General features: G+C 34.2%; 1 protein-coding gene across 1 annotated transcript in view; it reads left to right on the top strand.

Annotated features, from left to right (window-relative positions):
• ARSK (arylsulfatase family member K) overlaps nt 1-18,123 on the top strand; it is a 47,244-nt gene that overhangs the window by 23,690 nt on the left and 5,431 nt on the right. The window contains exons 4-6 of the mRNA XM_063086473.1: nt 6,732-7,014; nt 8,728-8,899; nt 12,017-12,241. Of these exons, the coding sequence (XP_062942543.1) occupies nt 6,732-7,014; nt 8,728-8,899; nt 12,017-12,241 (680 nt within the window). The remainder of the gene's footprint in view (nt 1-6,731; nt 7,015-8,727; nt 8,900-12,016; nt 12,242-18,123) is intronic.

Below are 18,123 nucleotides of genomic sequence, written 5' to 3' on the forward strand. Positions count from 1 at the left end.
ATGCCCAGTAACTCACTGAGCCAAGTGGCCAAGTATTAGTTATCTAACAGATTTTAAATAATTCAGATATTATTAGATCTGTCATGTCATCCATGTCCCCATTACCATGAGAGATGACTAATGTAAACTGTGTTGACTGGATTCTTTGATCAAATAACCTGGAGAATAATGATAGCTGTCATTTATTAAGCTTTTGCTACATAGTAGGCACTGCATTAAGTTTAAGAGAAAATATTTCCAGAAGAGTCATAGGCTTGGTGAAGTCATATATTCAGATTGCCTTCATAGATTGAAGGCAAAGGGAAATTCGGCAAATTATCAGAAGATTAATTATGATTATAACAGTCTCGAGATTAGATTTCTTAGAAGTTAAATCATTTTAACTACTTACAAGCATGATAGACACAAGTGTGTATCTTTTATAAGTCTTCTATTCTGAAACTTAAATTGGATGAGATTTGTGCTCAGTATAGTACTCTGAACATGATGATTATTTTCATTAAGTTCTTTTGGTTAGGAGAATTGTCACTTGAGCCCACCTGCGTGAGACAGGAGTGTGCAAGGTAGAGAAGATGTGGTCGTACTGTAAGGATTTGCATGCAGCGAAAGGGATTTGGATATTCAATCTAAGAACAGGGGCTATAGTTACACTAGTCTCAGGTGATGGAACTAGGGGGTAATTCTAAATTCAGTACAGCTTTTTACCTCAGTAGCAGATGTTAGGGGAACTTTATTCGAATTCTCTGTGATTCACGTGCCTCACGACTTATTCCTGTTCTCTACTCTAAGCCTTTTTCTCAAGTACATCACTTCCAACCATAGCTTTGACCTGCATGATCCTTTTTGGCTCAAGCTCCCTCTCTTTTGTGACTTTCTACCTCATAGTTACATTCTGGATAACTGCCCGTTACTGGATTATTTTTTCTTTATACAAATTCTGTAAATAAGAATGATAAGCCCAACTCATATTTCATGCCAGACTGCATCATAATTGCTGACCAGTTTAAGGACCTAAGGAGTCCTTAGGTTACATGCACACCTGGCCAGTTGACAGGCTAGAAGGAGAGTTAAGTCCCACACAATATAGCCATCTAGTTCATCCCTTCTGTAAGAGCTATGGACATGGTGACATGTCTCTTACGATGACTACTTGGTAAATTCTATCAATGGCAGATTTACTGGAGATAATCTACCCACTTTGTCTCTTCAGATTTGGTGCCATTTTGTCCAGATTATATTTTCTATATTATACTTAAAAACAAAAGTTTATAGAAATTTTAAATGTTATAGTTGCTCATGTTGATATGTTAAATTACTTTAAAAGTAAGAAAAATCTTCCCCTTTTTTGATGTAAAAGTAGTGAATATGATCTAAACCATTAGTGTTATAGCCATAGCTGAACTATTTTATCACAGTTGCTTTTTCCATAACGTAGCATGAGGCTCTTTATTTTAAAAAGTACAATAGTAGGAGAGTTTTATGCCTGAGTGGATATGAGGTGGTAATAGCATTTTAGTAGCTTCGCAAGTCACATCAATCACCTGCCTTGCATGATGCCTTGCATGTGGTAGGCATTCATTAAGTCTATCTTGCATTGAATCAAAAAGGCTGCCTTTCTTTTAGTAAGTCCAAACTGCAACAAATATGTATACTCTGCCAAGGGCTATAGTCATTGTCACCTAGGAATTCAAAGTTGTAAACGTCAATGCTCCCACAATGATGAATTCACCAGCAGACCAGAAAATGGCTAAGTCGGATTTCACAGCCCGAAGTCCATGAAATCGCTGAGTACCTACCCCCATACACATGCAAACAAAACTTTTGTTTGAAATATATTTACTATTATTATTAATAAGATTGATTATGATATCATAAGCAATATAATTATGTAATTTATTATTACTCTTTAGTGGAGAAAAATCTATAGTTTCCATATTTACAAAAAAAAAACCCTCACGAATAAATAAGTATTAAGGAGCACTAGCTACTGTATACTGTAATTTCACCAAAAAGGAAAATGGTTGGAAATAAAATTAATTGGTGGAGAAATATGCAATGAGCATTTAAATAATGTATATTGAAAAGTGATGTTCCAACCTGAATTTGCCAGGGTTGGTATGATTCATTCAACTAAAACAGATTGTTTTTGTGAGTGATCATACATAAGGAAGATAGATGACATATAGCCTGTAAATCTTTTAAAAAATGGTATGTCTGTTTCTCACAGCTTTGGGAGAAGAGCATTTAATGGGAATAAGTACGGATTCCTTTTTTTTTACAGAATTGAATAGGCTGATACAGAAATTTGCAGGGGCATTTTTCAGAATTGACATTTTTCCATGCAAGAGACTTATCAGAGATATATCAGCTGCTACAATCCCATCAATAACAGTGAAAGAGAAAGAGAGAGAGAGAGAGACACTGTCACAGAACTCTTAAAGTCTGAGATATTTAATTATCTTTATTAGAATCTTAGGAACTGAAGGTTTAAGTCTAGGCTCTTACTTTAAATTGAAAGAAAACTGTCCTGTTCTCATCATCAATTTTAACGTGTGCTATTTTTTCAGATGTGATTGTTACTGTATAAACTAATCCTGTGCTAACTGTTAACTGGCTGTGTCCAGTGTTAGATCAGTAGAATTTGGCACACTAGCACTGGAAACCCACACAGCAATGGCACGTATATAAATTTATGCAGTAATTAGTTGGTAATGTGTTAGGTCACTTTATTTTCCATTTCTATTAGTGAGAAGTTTTTTGTTGTTAAAAAAAACTAATCGAACTGCTAATTGGTGGGTAGTGTGTTTGGCTCTCACCTTGTTTTCTAGAATCAAACTGTGGTAGAATAATTCTCCTATTCGTAGGCCACAGTGGAAACTCCATTTTGATTATCCTATCTAAAAATTGAGAATGTTTGCGGAAAAAAAATCTTACACTGATATGTAAAGCAGTGCATCTCAAACTTTAGTATATATACAAATCACTTTGCCGTCTTGTTAATGCCCTTTCCAATTCAATAGATCTGGGATGGGGCCTGAGATTCTACATTTATAAGAAGCTTCCAGGTGCTACTGATGCTGCTGGTCCATGGGCCACACTTGGAGTAACAAGGATATAAAGAACTGGACCTCAGGTGGAGGTAGGACAGGCATAACTAATTGTGAATGTCTTCATCAGAAATATGCATTTATTATTTGCATCCCTTTGAGAAGAGAAGCCCCTCTTATATTTCTGCAAAGAGTTGAAGTTGACCTTGGGCCACCTAGGAGGGGCATGACAAAAATGACACATCAAATCCTCCCTAAGTTTATACAGAAAAATCTCCTTTGAGATGGGTATACGCCACATCTCTGCTCCCACCTAAGAGTAAAGTGCTTTACTACATTGTAGACTAATAAGAGAATCACAGTGAAAAATGCAAATAACATTTTACTGTTATTATGACAATTGTTTTGACCTCATGGATTCCCTGACTCCTCTCCCCAGGGATCCCTGGACTATACTTTGAAAAATGCTGGCATATAGGAAACTGCACATTGTATGCTTGTGCCTGTTGTGAATAATAGGGTAAATTTATAATGAGAGCAGCCAGTGAATCATACAGTGTCCAAATCACAGGTAGTTTTGGTACCTCCGCATTACCATTAATACAAGCCCTTTTTAATTGTCCTGATTGAAACCATACTCTTGATATTCTATACAAAATACACAGAAATGGAATGGAAATAAATTTGGTCAAAATACCAGCAGTAGCTAAATATTTAGAAAGCTTATATTTGGAGGGCACTATAGTAATTCCTGGTGGTAGAAAAAAGACAACACTTAGAACAGTGAGGCAAAGCAGTGGGTCTGAGCACATGGGCAAAAGTTATTTCCAGGTGTAACAGTTTGGCCTGATTAAAAGACCATTACCCTTGCAAGAAGGGACTGGAAACATTGGTTAGTAGAAAGATATAATTTCAAAAGAGTACTCTTTCTGTTATTGTTCTTGTAATAGATTACAAGGTTGCATATGTATATTCTCTTTGCTTGGTTTACTCATTGATGTTATTGACTGGAAAGAAGCTTGGGCTGAGATGAGGAACTCTCCAGACTAAGAATTGTAGCTCTTATAGAAGCCTATAGCTTGTGCTGCATCTACTGTTCTTCTTATGCTTAAATTATGGCCTAAGAAGATTAGGCTGGCCTAGGGAGTAGTGAGTAGAACAGAGAGTCAAGGTTGATTATAATTACTGATATTTACTGAATACCTAAAAAGAGCTAAGTGATTTAAAAAATAGTATATTCTTCTACCAAATACATCGCTCTATACTTTTGTTCTTCCTCACTCTCCTATTCAAGTTGCAAAGAAGTAAATTCCTATTTTATTCTTAAGCACAGTGCCTGAATATAGGTCAAGCAACGAAAGACCTAAAAATTTGAGAAAGGATCCTTTTACCTTCAACCATAATCTTGTTCCTGCTGCCCTAGCAATGGTGAAATCTTTGTCGTAACTCTACTTGAGTACCAGCAATTGGGGTGTCATGCTAAAGGCATGCATTCTTTTGAAGAGACAAAAGAGGATGCCACTAAGATAGGGAGATAAATCACATATTATTGAGTAAGAGGGCAAAAATAAAGCCAAGTTTGAAATCTAGCCATAATGATAAAACTAGGCCAAAATTTAACTCAGGAATGCAGTTAAAAAAAAATAGAGAAGAGGCATAAATTTATTACCGGAAAGGTTAAATGAAATCACATTTATTTATTGCTAAGGCAAAAGATGCAGCAAGCTGGATTCATTACAGATCTTTCTTTGGGATGGTCTAGACTCATAACTGCATTGTAGAGTCAAATGGGTATGTCAGCACAATCAGGAAAATAGTCTACACCTGAGTTAATCCAAAGATGGACAACAAGTTAGGTTGTATTACATGCTTGCTTCTTGTAATAATTTCTCAGCCATATTTTCCCATGGAACACTCCTTGATTAAAAAGAGAACACTTTGGTTCCTAAACATCCTGTATGAATCTCAGTGTCCCACTCCTATATTTCAAAATCCTTGAGTTCTACCACAAGTACTTCTAGTGTTAGAAACACCTAAAATCCCACCTCTGCAAGAATTCTAATAGTCACATATAGTGAGATTTCAGCAATGATTTAAGCAAAAGTTGAGAAACTAATGTCATATTGTTTTCACAGTGATGAATTTTACAAAACTTTCTATTTTAGGGTTTCCCATCTGTTAGAATTAATTAAAATATGTTCAATGTAATTCTGAAATTCTAGGTTTTTTATTATTATCAAAATATACTGAATATCTACTATGAAAATGATATTTTTATTATGGCTGCTTAAATTTCTTTACCTGCCTTCAGAGGGCAGGTAATAAAAATATTCTATTTTAGCTCATCTATGGGCCATTAGTCATTTTGTGTGGATTGAAATTTCTCTTAAGTGGAGTATTATGTTTTAATATAAAATATTCTTTATTTGTGGGTAGGTATCTGGATATTTTAAAAGCCTTTTTTCAATTGACAGGGCGCTTCAGAGGTACTTACCTCAGCTGAAATTTATAAACACAAGCTTCTTAGAAATTCCCAGGACTGCTTCCTCAACAATTATGCCAGCTACATATCCTTAGATATTGCTTGAGAAAAATCAAGCAGTAAGCTAAAATAAACTAAAGATGTAGAGAAATTGAGTTGATTGAATCGTTTAACTTTTAAATCAGCTAATAAAGAAAACATCTTTAGTTTCTAATGGATAAAAAATTTGTATTAGCTTAGACAACTCAGATCATAGTTAAAATTGTTCTTGTAGTGAGAAAAGATAGAGCTGGAAACAATTTAAAACCTGAGACTTCAGAAACACCTGAAGTATACATGGTAGGTAGGATTTTAAAAATATAAAGATTTAGCAATAGAAGGGAATTATATAGTAGCTTTGGTTAGAAATACTATCTTTTTCTGAGAGACAAAAGAGAAAATGCTAGAAAATTCAGTGAAAAAGGAGAAATACTAGGAACCTGAAACATTTTTTGTTTGACCAAATACATATCTTGCTATAAGAAAAAGTAATCCTTCTAAATAATCTGTCATAGTTTTAAAGAACACATAAATGAATATTTGATTCTTGTTACTTTTTTCCTGGTTTTTTAATTTGTAATGCTTAATAACTTTCTTATTGATATCTTCAGTGGATTGAATTTTGTCCCCCCAAAACTCATTGAAGCTTGAATTGTGTCCCCCAAATTTTATGTAGTAGAAACTTAGCTTCCACTGTGACTGTTAAGAGGTTGGGAAATCCTATTATGGTAATTGGAAGGTGGAGCCTTGAAGAGGTGATTGGATTGTAGGATCATGCTGTAGTGAATGCATTAGAAATGGTACTCAGGAGCGTGGTTCTAAGGGCTTTGAAAGAGGAGAGTCTGTCTCTCTTGCTCTTGCTCTGCTCTCTCTGCTTCCACCATCTTGCAATGTGAGACCCTTGGGTCACTGTCACCACCACCAGATAAACTTTGGACTTCTCAGCCTCAGAAACTATAAGCAATTAATTTCAATTTCTTTATAAATCACCCAGCTTCAGGTATGTTGTTATAAGCAACAAAAATGGACTAATACAGTATCTAATACAGTTATTCTGAACATTTACATGACTGAGTCTAAAATTGCTTTCTGATTTGTATGCTTAATCAGTTTTTAAAACTTTTTTAATACCTTACAATATACCTGTCTCTTTGCTCCCTCAGTAATCGCGTGGAAGCATGGACAAGAGATGTTGCTTTCTTACTCAGACAAGAAGGCAAGCCTGTGGTTAATCTCATCCCTAATAAGACTAAAGTAAGAGTGATGGAAGGGGACTGGAAGAATACAGACAGAGCAATAAACTGGTTAAGAAAGGAAGCAATCAATTACACCGAACCATTTGTTCTTTACTTGGGATTAAATTTACCGCACCCTTACCCTTCACCATCTTCAGGAGAAAATTTTGGATCTTCAACATTTCACACATCTCTTTATTGGCTTGGAAAAGTGAGTAACTACATTATGTGTGCTCAAAAGTAGAAATCAACGTTATATCTGTAATTTAATGGCATTACCTCATTGTTTCTTTTTTTAACACTTTTAAAGAAAATTTGAAAATTGTATATTCAAATTTGACCAATAATTGGTTTGATAAAAACTAACGGGGCAATTTCACAGAAATAAAATGTGTTAAAACTCAGAAACCTATACTTCTGAATTGAATACATTTGTCTGTGATATGTCTATAAAAAGAGAAACTGGAAGACATTCTCTCAGGAGTGCAGGCAGTCCTCACTTTGCACAGTTCGGGATCATAAACATGACCATGCAAGCTGAAACTGTACAAAACAATCTTAATAATCAATGGGAGAAATGACCATTTTTCTGGAACCTTTAAAAACATTTGTCAAAACATTTACAACTCTCTTATTTTTGGTAATAAATGGAAATGGAAAAATACTAAAACTAATATTTAGACACTATAATGAAAACATTGAGAATTAAAGTGGGGGGGTTGTAAAAAACTTATCAAGAACAGTTTTGAACAATGCTAGTTTGAACAATGCTTCCATTCTCATTGTATAACTTATGACATGGACCAAGCATCTTCTCTATGACTTGGAACATATTTATATTCCTTTTTAAATTTGGATCACCTTTCAACACTTTACCTTTCACACATTCAATGTCATGATGCATCTCCGAGAGTTTTTCTAATGTGAAAATTTTTACCAACATCATTTCCTTTGGGATATCTTTATCCTGTTCTTCACAATGACCTTTCTTATGTATGTCGATAAGTGTGCCTTCACTAAGTTCCTCTGGCTACACACCTAGAGTCTCTGGAATGCAGCAATGTCAGTATTCCCAGGTCAGCTATTTCTTGTATAGCTTCATTTACATTCAATTTGAATTTCACTTCCAGCCTTATTAATTTTCATTTATTTACTGCATGTTCATCTTTGTTGACCAGTTCCTCATTTGCTTATCCATTTTAAAGTGTCACATGGATTTATCACTGAGAGACAAGGAGGCAGCACAAGTACACACTGTGCTGTCTGTGCATGACCTGATAACCACTGACTTTGAAATATTTTGAAATACTTTGAAAGAAACAACATGATTAGTCACTGAATGTGATACACATCTGTTGTTACACAGTGACTTGTAGACTAAAGGGTTAGCAACATATGATTATGAAAGTTTGTACTTTATATAATTATTCACAATTAATATGCCCTGATAACTGAAATTTGAACCCTTTTGTTGCGGGTACTGATGTTATTTAACTAAACTATGTGATATCTGAAATTTGTGCATATCAGAACCATGTGAAGCAAGGACTGCCTGTATTTTGAAATGTGTAGTCTTAAAGTTACTTTTAAAACTCTAGTCAGGACACTATTTTGTACATCCTATTTTAAAGGAAATATTATCAGAGTTTTAAGTATGCCGTATCTTCTGAAAAAGCTCTAAGTGCCACCATCTTCAAAAATTTGTCTGGAGTTAGTACTATATACCTTTTGTTGTTACTGGAATGTTAACCATTTGTTCCTAATATGTATTTGTTTTACTATTTTCTTTACATAATTAATAAACATTCTTTTCTACTATTCTAAGTCAGTCAGTATTGTCTAGTTCACTATACGTATGTGTTGGAGAAGAGGAATATTACTACTACTACACATAGCAAAATTAAATTTTTTCTCCCCTTTTTAGGTATCACACGATGCTATCAAAATCCCAAAGTGGTCGACTCTGTCAGAAATGCACCCTGTAGATTATTATTCTTCTTATACAAAAAATTGCACTGGGAAGTTTACAGAAAAAGAAATTAAGAATATTAGAGCATTTTATTATGCTATGTGTGCTGAGACAGATGCCATGCTTGGTAGGTGGTATAATTAATAAGCAATTACGTGAAGAAAAAGTATAATATTTTTCCAACAAACTGTGTTCATGCTGGTTGGTGACTTACAAAACCATCTTCAGATATTTCTTGTGACAGTTGCTTAGACACTTCAGACTAAACAATATACGTATCTTAACACAAAAATTGGATGACTTGCATTATTAATAGTAGATTAAAAATCTCTATCTTAATTATTCATAAACACTCATATTTGTTTATACATAAAGGGTCATAGAAAGCTATCAACTGCTCGAAATAAAACTTTTTACCTGCTTTAAAGGGGAGTCAGTATTCAGCCAAGCACATGTATATATGTGACAAGTCAGTATAAAGCAGCTTAGGTTCTAAGAGATAAGAAAGTTTACTTGTAGAATCTTGTGACTTCTTCCAGACTTGTGATAACTACAAAACACATTCTTCCTAGGCCCTTTGAAGCAAAGCTTAACTAAAGCTGAAATCAGTTTCCCTGTGTATATTCTGGTCCAGAATCATATTGAATTTCCTTTTTTCATTCAGGCTCAAGGCCAGCACAAAACCAAACCTGCATTAGATGATTGTCAAGGAGTGTTTTGCCTGCTCACTTGTAGAGTTATGGGAGTTTCCAGTTCATATGTGGAAAAACCTGGGTTTTAAAAAATATCCGTTTTTATAAAAAAAATAGTTTTCCTAAAACCATGTCATTTATTTTGCTGCACGATGGAGTGGAGCATAATTGTTTTAATGAAGTGTGGGTAGCACCTCTTCTGTACAAAATAAACCTTGGGAGTGAAAAAGCAAATGGTTATTTGTTCAAAAGCATACATTGGGTAAAACTAGAAAAGTATACATAAGAAAGCCATATGGACAAAGTATTTATAATATAGCAAGTATAATATGTATTTAAAAAGTTGTGCAGACTTTCCAAGTACTCGGTCTTAATGTAGATAAGATTTTAAGTAAGTTTCTTTAATCGTAAGTTCATACATCTGTTGAATTGCTTTTCATTGATATTTTCTGATGTTAGGGAATGTTTACCCATTTATGCCCTAAAAATTGCTTTTGAAAGCTTATAGCCATCCATTCATCCATATCTACTAAAGGGAAATACTATATAATGTTGTTGCAGGGAGCGTGGAAATACTACTCTTGAAGTCTTCAGAGAAAAAAAATTCAGCAGCTTACTTCAAGTTAGAGTTTATAGAATATATTGTATCTTCATTTTTAAATCTACACTAGTCTGGTCACCAAAATAATATTTATTACTGTTCATTGTGTTTGTTCAACAAAGATTTAGTGACTACAACAAACATTTAGTGCCTATTAGCACTATGTTGGGCACTGGGGGGTGCTACGTTGAATACTATTAAGAAATCACACATTAATTAAAGACACTCTAAGCTCTTTTCCCACCTCAGGGTCTTTATATTTTCTACTCCCCCTGCCTGGAATGCTGTTCCCTTGCTTTTTACTTGGCTGCTATTCTCTGTCTTTAGCTCTCAGCTCAAATATTACCTCCTCAGGTCTGCCTTCTCCAACCATTCTAAGCTAGTATGGCAGCCCCATCATTCTACTTACTCTGTACCTTATTGTGTTGTTTACATCATAATATCAATGAGTTTATCTGTTTGTTTGTTTACCATCTGTCTCCCTTCAAGAACGCAAGCTTCGTTAGGACAGGGACATTCAGTTTTACTCAACATTGCATCCTAGGTGCTTAGCATTGCATCCATAGTGCCTGGCACATAGTAAGCACTCAAGTAAACATTTATTGCATTAGTATAAACACCAGGGGTTACAATATGTTGTTGTAACTACAGTAATATACAAACTTTAGGGGTCTTGGAGAAGAGAGTACTTCACTCCACCTGGAAGAGCAGGGAATGATGCTTCCCCCAACAGATAATGCTTTAATTGAGTCATAAAGGCCAAATGGGAATTTGCCATGTGGATGGTGGGAGAAGGCATTTGACACAGAAGACAGAGTTTCTGCGGAGGCAGGAAAGTATATACTAGTATGGTATGTTCAGGGGATTTTAAGTAGTTTAGCATTGCTGAAAGGTGAAGGTCTAGCAGGTAGTTGAAGGGGATAAGGCTGTGTGTGATGCTAAAGAATTGGACAATGGGAAGCAGTGAAAAAGTTTTAAGCAGGGATGTGACCAGATCAGGTGTTCCGTTATTTTAGGAAGATAGCCACCAGAGTGGTACAAGGGATACGGTAGAGGGTAAGGAAGAGTGGAGACTAGAAGGCCAGTTAGGAAGCAATTCCAGTTGTGCAGTAGAAAGAGCATGAGGGTCTCAACGCCATGGGTAACTCAGTGAGCAGTGGGTCTCATTTCTGACTGGACCTCAGAATCTGTGGGGTTTTTGATAATACAGACCCCTGTACTCCAGATTCAGAATTGCCAAAATAGGGATGACTCCTCTCTTTGGACTATGCTTTATGGTGATTCTCAATTACTGTGAGGGGGAAGTTTCAGGACACTAAGAGACAGGGACTGGTTAGAGGAATTTTAGTGTCCAGTTTTTTCCTATCCAAGATACAGATAGGGATATGCTTAATCACACTCCTACACTATCTGTATTGCCTCCAGCCTTCTTCAAAAGTGGGATTTCCATAACCCTTAGCCAGCCTCATGAGCATGACCTGGCAATTGCTTAGGGCTTTGGGAGAAAAAGCAGGGAGGAGGCGTTCTGACCGCTCTGATCACCTCCTATTGCACAGAAATTGAGAGTCAGTGGTGATAGCAATCTTTTTTTCATCTGAGATGTGCAATGCTAACATCCAGACTTGTCTTTCTCTATTCATTCAAAGCACTAAGTGAAGATTTTTCCCCCTATTCTCTGATAGAAACAGAAAGCAAGCCAGCTGCTCTCAAGATAAAGAAGCTTTGAGCAAGAGTTCCTATGGGTATTTTATTTTCTCCTTCCTCTCTAGTCTGTCAACTGAGGAGCAAGCACGTGAAACTTGGTATAACTTACTTAAGAACAGTAGATAATATTCAGATGTTAAGAAGCATCTTGATGAACTATTACAGGGTAGAGTTGTTATAAACAATGTGATAAAATAAAACATGAACTAAAGGCTAATTGATAGATTTATCTTGATTTCTATTGTAGGTGAAATTATTTTGGCTCTTCGCCAGTTAGATCTTCTTCAGAAAACTATTGTCATATACACCTCAGACCATGGAGAGCTGGCTATGGAACATCGACAGTTTTATAAAATGAGTATGTATGAAGCTAGTGCCCATGTTCCACTTTTGGTAATGGGACCGAGAATTAAGGCCAACCTACAAGTATCAAATGTGGTTTCTCTTGTGGATCTTTATCCTACTATGCTTGGTAAGTAATACAGTTCTGTAAATATTTATTTGTAATAATGCTGCAGAATGAACAAGCAATGTAGTCAGAAGTCCTGCTGCCTTGTTTATAACCTTGAGCAACTCATTTAACTGTGAGTCAAATCCATACTCTGGAAAATGAAGATAATATTCCTCATGTTCCTGTGGCCCTCACTTACTGTATTTACTTTCCCTTCAAAAGATTCACAATCAGGATATGACTATAAAGTAAGCCATGTAAGTATTCAGGTTCATAACTTTATAGATATGATTTATACATCATGTGATTCTCTACCACTACTTCCCTAAGATGTAAGCATTTCCTTTCTGGATTATTCTATCCACTTTAAAACTACCAGCTTTGTACAGTGTTAGAAAAGTCCTTTAATCTGATACTGTGAACATATTTCTCCCCAAATTCTTTAGATAGTTCTGTACTATTTGCTTTACTAGCTTCTTAGTATCTACAAGCATAGCCTTTGGTTTAAAAAAGCAACATGTGGATAGGGAGGTTAGCAGTTTTTGTTGAAGGTATTAGAATAATAGCATCATCAAATTCAAAGGAGTATTAAAAATTTATTAGCATTTAAATACTGTAATTCCTGTATTCTAAGGCATCATCAATTGCAAAACTTCATAGATTTTTGTGAAAAGAAAAACATAACACAACATAAAATGTATATGTGTGTTCTTTAATTTCAGAAATATTAAAATGTGAAAAAAACATGCATCTTAAAATCAAAGAAATAAGAGAGTTCCATTTGTCTCCTTCCTTCTGCTATAAGGTCTTTCCCTTCATTTAAATAAATTTTATTAGCGTTAATTTAAATCGTGCCCTTTCCTTTTCTCTTTTATTTCACATCACTTCTTGTATATTTGAACACATTTCTTTTTCTTTCTTTGAACCTTTAATTTTTTTCAGTTTCTTAGTCATTTGCTGGTTTCCCTTTATCCCAAAGCAATTATCACACTTAGCCATATCTCAGCCACTTTCTCGCTCTACCAATTTCCAGCCAATCCCTATTACTTTCCTCATTTCTGTCTTTAAAGTGTATATCTAATTATGTGTATTTGTATGTGTATCTCTTATTATCATCTCTAGAATTTTATAAATATGTGCCCATTTATGTTGCCATTTCTTTACCAATTCCTTCCCTAATTTTTCCTTATGAAGAACACTCCCTACCCTCCCCATTTCCAAAGAAAATCTTCTTTGGATCATCATATTTGCTTGACTTTTTAGTCGTCTTCTGTTTTCTGAGGTACAGTGACCAGACAGCAAAAAGTATTATAAAAGATTATGGAAAGTTGAGGTGATTCTTTCTCAGTCTCTCCCTGAATATATTTCATAGTGATATTTGCCATTTTGTTTGTCTTTTTGACTCCAGCAGCTAAATAGTCCAATATCTTTGGGGAACTGTCTTATTATATTATATTATTATATTATATATTAACATATATAATATTACTATATATTATTAATATTATATATTAGTATATTAATATATTATTATATTATTATTATGTCTTATAATGAGTCTGATTTAGGCCTAAACATTCTATCAGATTATATGGTAGTTGATTAATGTGCATGGTTTAAATCATCTTTCTTTAAACACTGTTTTATACTCATATTTGCCCAAATGCAAATTTTGTACTGTACGATCTTGAGATACCATTATCACTACTTGCCATTTCGTCCATCATAAAAGTTAAAGGTCGTCTGTAAACTCGCAGATTTCATAATGTACTTATATAACAGATCATATAAGAAAAAACAACGTTGGTTAGAATAGGGGAATTTTTATTTATTCACCTAGAGGGGCACCTGCAATCACGACCTAGTTTATGTTACTTGACAATAAGAATTTCTTTAGCTGCGACAAAACATTCCCGAAAACTCCTTCACATTACATCCCTCCTCTTCCGGAAATGATATAGGTTCCCTGAAGTTGTAGGTTTTTTCCTGCAATTTGTCAATTTTACAATCTTCTAAAACTTAAGTTTTACATAGATTTTTATTTATTTTTATCTTTCATAAGATTCTTGGTAACAGGCTCCTTCTGAGTCACATTTCCCTGCAGAATATATTTTATTAACAGCTTTTAGATTATGTGTTGATTAGACCTGCTCAACAAGAATAACAGAAGTAAAGGCAAAAATAAGTGTCTCTCCAATTCTAAACTGAAAATTAAATTAATGTCTTCAAGGGTTAGGACAGTTTATAATGTGTTTCCTAATAAATATTCTTTTTTATTATCAGAAGGGAAAAAGCTACTTTTACATGACTTTTTAGGGGTTGTAAGAGGGAGTAGAGGAGAACACCTGTGCATGTGTGTTTATATAAGCACTGAAATATCCTATAACCAGTTGTTAACTAGTAATAAGGTGGCAAGAGAAAGACGCAAAGGGGTATAACAAGAACCTTATGTTGGAGACAACATTGTAACAGTATGGTTTATTTAAAATTAACCTGTTTATAAATAATAATGGTTTAATATCCATAGAGCTCTTATAAATCTATAAGAAAAAGAGAAATGCCCTATTAACAAGTTGACCAAAAGATATAAACAAGCAATTCATAACAGAAGATGTATAAATGGCCAAGATACTTTTAAAGATTCAAACTCAATAGTCATAAAAATATTAAAACAAGAACATACCATTTTTCTTTCACTTATAGAGCTTACAAAGATTAAAAACAATTAGAAAATCTTATATTAGAAGTAGGCCTTCTCGTGTACTGCTGCTGGTACTATAACCTGGCACAAATTTTTTGAAGGCAATGGTGGCATTATGTTCCAAATTTCTTAGAAGTGTACATACCTTTTGGCCTAGAAATTTCAATGTTAGGAAATAACCTATAGATATACATAAACATTTATCTCTGTGGATATTTTATAGTATTAAGAAAGAGAAACAGTATGAATGTTTGGTAATAATGGTTTGGGTAAAAAAAGTCAATTATATTTTTAAAAGTGAAATGATATGTGAAAATAGTCCCATAGATTATTAAAAAGAAAATGTAGGCTTTAAAATTGTATAAACAGCTTTTTGGTTTTGTTTTGTCTGTTTATTGACATAGAGCATCCATCTAATTTACTATCCAAATCAGCACATTTTTTAGAGAAAAGGATACTATTAACAGTTACACCAGGATTAACAGGCGTAAACTGAGTCTATAGCCTTGCTTTACAGCCTTAACAGCCAACAAAGCAAAGATAATTCTGATGGTCCATGTTTAATCTGGTGTTTAATCCAACCTTCTAAAATGAAATTCCTCAGCACTGAAAGAATTTAGAGCTACTTTAACAGAGATTAACTCTAAAATTAGACCTGTGGGACAGTATGTTCTCTGCTTAATAAATAAACATTCAGAAAGCAAGCCCAGGGTCCTGAGGAATAAGCCAAGTGCAGCATCTCCAGGAGCACACCAAAAACACCACTTCCACGCGGGTGGCCCGCCACAGCCATGGCTACCACAAAAGCAGTGGATGCCACAGCAGTAGCCCAACTACCATGTAGGCAGCCCATCAGACACTCAGTTACATTGACACAAGGAGAGTCACCAGCAGAGTTTGTAAAAAAAAAAAAAAGGATGTCTCTCTCCTCAAGCCCACTCCAGAGTGATAGAAGAAGCAACTGCTCTACCAGATGACCAGATATAAACGTAGTGGTATTAGAAGTAGGAAAGCCTGAGAAAATATGACACCATCAAAATAATACAGTAATTCTCAAATACCAGACCCTATAGAGCAGGAAACCCTTGAAATGACTGAAAAGGAATTCTGAGCAACAATCTTAAGGAAACCCACTGAGATAGGAGAAGACTCAGTTAAACAACACAGTGAAACAAGAAAAAAAAATCCAGGATATGAAGGAGGAAATTTACAAAGAATGTAGCATTTTAGAACAGAACATGGCTGGGGTTCTGAGGCCAGCTCATGGCCCACCCTGCCCCCATCCACAACCAAGCAAGCAACAGAGAACACCCAGGGTCCTGAGGTCAGGGGCTGGGGGATACCCTGCCCCCACCCACAACCAGGCATAAGTTTTATACTGATGTTTTTGAATCTTTTTTTCCACTGCTGGTTTTAAACATGTTTTCATATATGCATTTAAAATCAGAATTTTAGCACAGTAGATGACAGATGTACTTTCAGCTGTTTCATTTAAGTGAATTAAACTAAATTTTGAATTAGGAAAAAAAAGAATGTAGCGTTTCAATATAGGTGCTTACAAATTTTCCTCTAATCACTGCATGGACCCTGCATCAGATAAATTTTAATATGTTGTGCTTTTATTTTTATCTCAAAGTACTCTCTAATATCCCTGTGATATTTCCTTTTACCCAGTGTTTATTTAGGAGATGGTTGTTTAATTACCACATATTTTTGAATTTTCTAAATTTCCTTCTGTTGTGGTGGTCAGAGAATATATTTTATATGATCTTAGTCTTTTTTAATGTATTAAGACCTGTTTTGTAGCCAAAAATAAAAAATAAATAGTTTTTAAAATAAATTAATTAATTAACATACATATTTTGATAAAGTTATCTACAAAGAGTTTTTATTTTGTGGTTCTTCTTACAAATTAGGAACTTAAAATAGACACAAACCATAATCTATTCTTAGAATTCTAAAGGTCCTTTTTTTATTAGCTTAGTTGTGTCTGTATAATTTTATATGAATCCAATTTACACAAAATGAGTACGAGCTTAAACTTCTCAAATCAAAGCCTCAAGCCAGACTTCCTTTTTCCTTCCATTCTGTGGACCTTAGGAATATCATATTCAAGATGGTGATTTGAAACTAGCCAATGTAAAGATATTAAATATATTGAAGATATAAAAATATTGAAGATTCAATATAAAAATATTGAACATAAAAAGATCTGTCAATATAATGATATTGAACAGGAAAAACCAATTGGGATTCTTTTTTTAATAAATCTACCTTATTGACTGAATCTGTTGAAATTTAAGATGCTAAGTAGTTCTTAAAATGTATTTTAAAAGAGTTCTTTTTTCTATAAAATATTTTGTGATAAAGTATGCAGAATATTCTTAGTTTATTTATCCTCATATACTATCACGTTATCATTTCCTAATACTGGCAGAAAGTGTCATTTTTATGAATAGGAATTCTTTATAGTAATAAACTTGATATCATTATTTCAGAGATTATTTAAAAATTACTCCTGAAATTATTTCTTCTTTAAAACTTATCAGCATCATTTAGCTCAGTGAGAAATAAAGTTAGTCTCATTTTGAAATTAAAATTATTTTGGTTTTCACTTTTAAACTTATTTTCATGAGAACTTTTTTCTTTTCATAGTTGATCTTTTTGTAAAACTTCTTCCTTCCTCCCACTTAAAGATAAGTCCAGATTTTTTTAAATTGTGAGAATGTAATTATATAAAAATGCAATTATATTTTTAAAAATCAGTAATTGCTAATGATTTAAGTCACAAAAACCTCCTTGTTACAGGATCTTAGTAGAAGGCTGTGGGTAGGCAGGCATTCTACATAGACTATCGTTTTTTTATTGGCTGGGAAATACTGTGAAGTTGAATAACTACAGTAAAGCAAGACTTATGGTATATTATGAAGGAGCACAGAGATCCTGGATCAAACTGCTTAAGTTCAAAACCCCCGTTTAGCAGTTATCAACTGTGTGACCTTGGGCAAGTTACTTAACAAGTACTTAACAAGTTACCTAACTAGTCTTCAATTTTCTCATCAATAAAATGGGAATAATGGTGGCTATTTCATACCTTAGAACAATACCTGGAAAAATTGGGAACAATTAAATATTAGATATGATTATCATTAAGACATTTCATTCTTCTTAGGGATTCTCTTTAAAATGCATATAGTTTTCA

Source organism: Cynocephalus volans, chromosome 2 (assembly GCF_027409185.1).
Source record: "Cynocephalus volans isolate mCynVol1 chromosome 2, mCynVol1.pri, whole genome shotgun sequence".
NCBI lineage: Eukaryota > Metazoa > Chordata > Mammalia > Dermoptera > Cynocephalidae > Cynocephalus > Cynocephalus volans.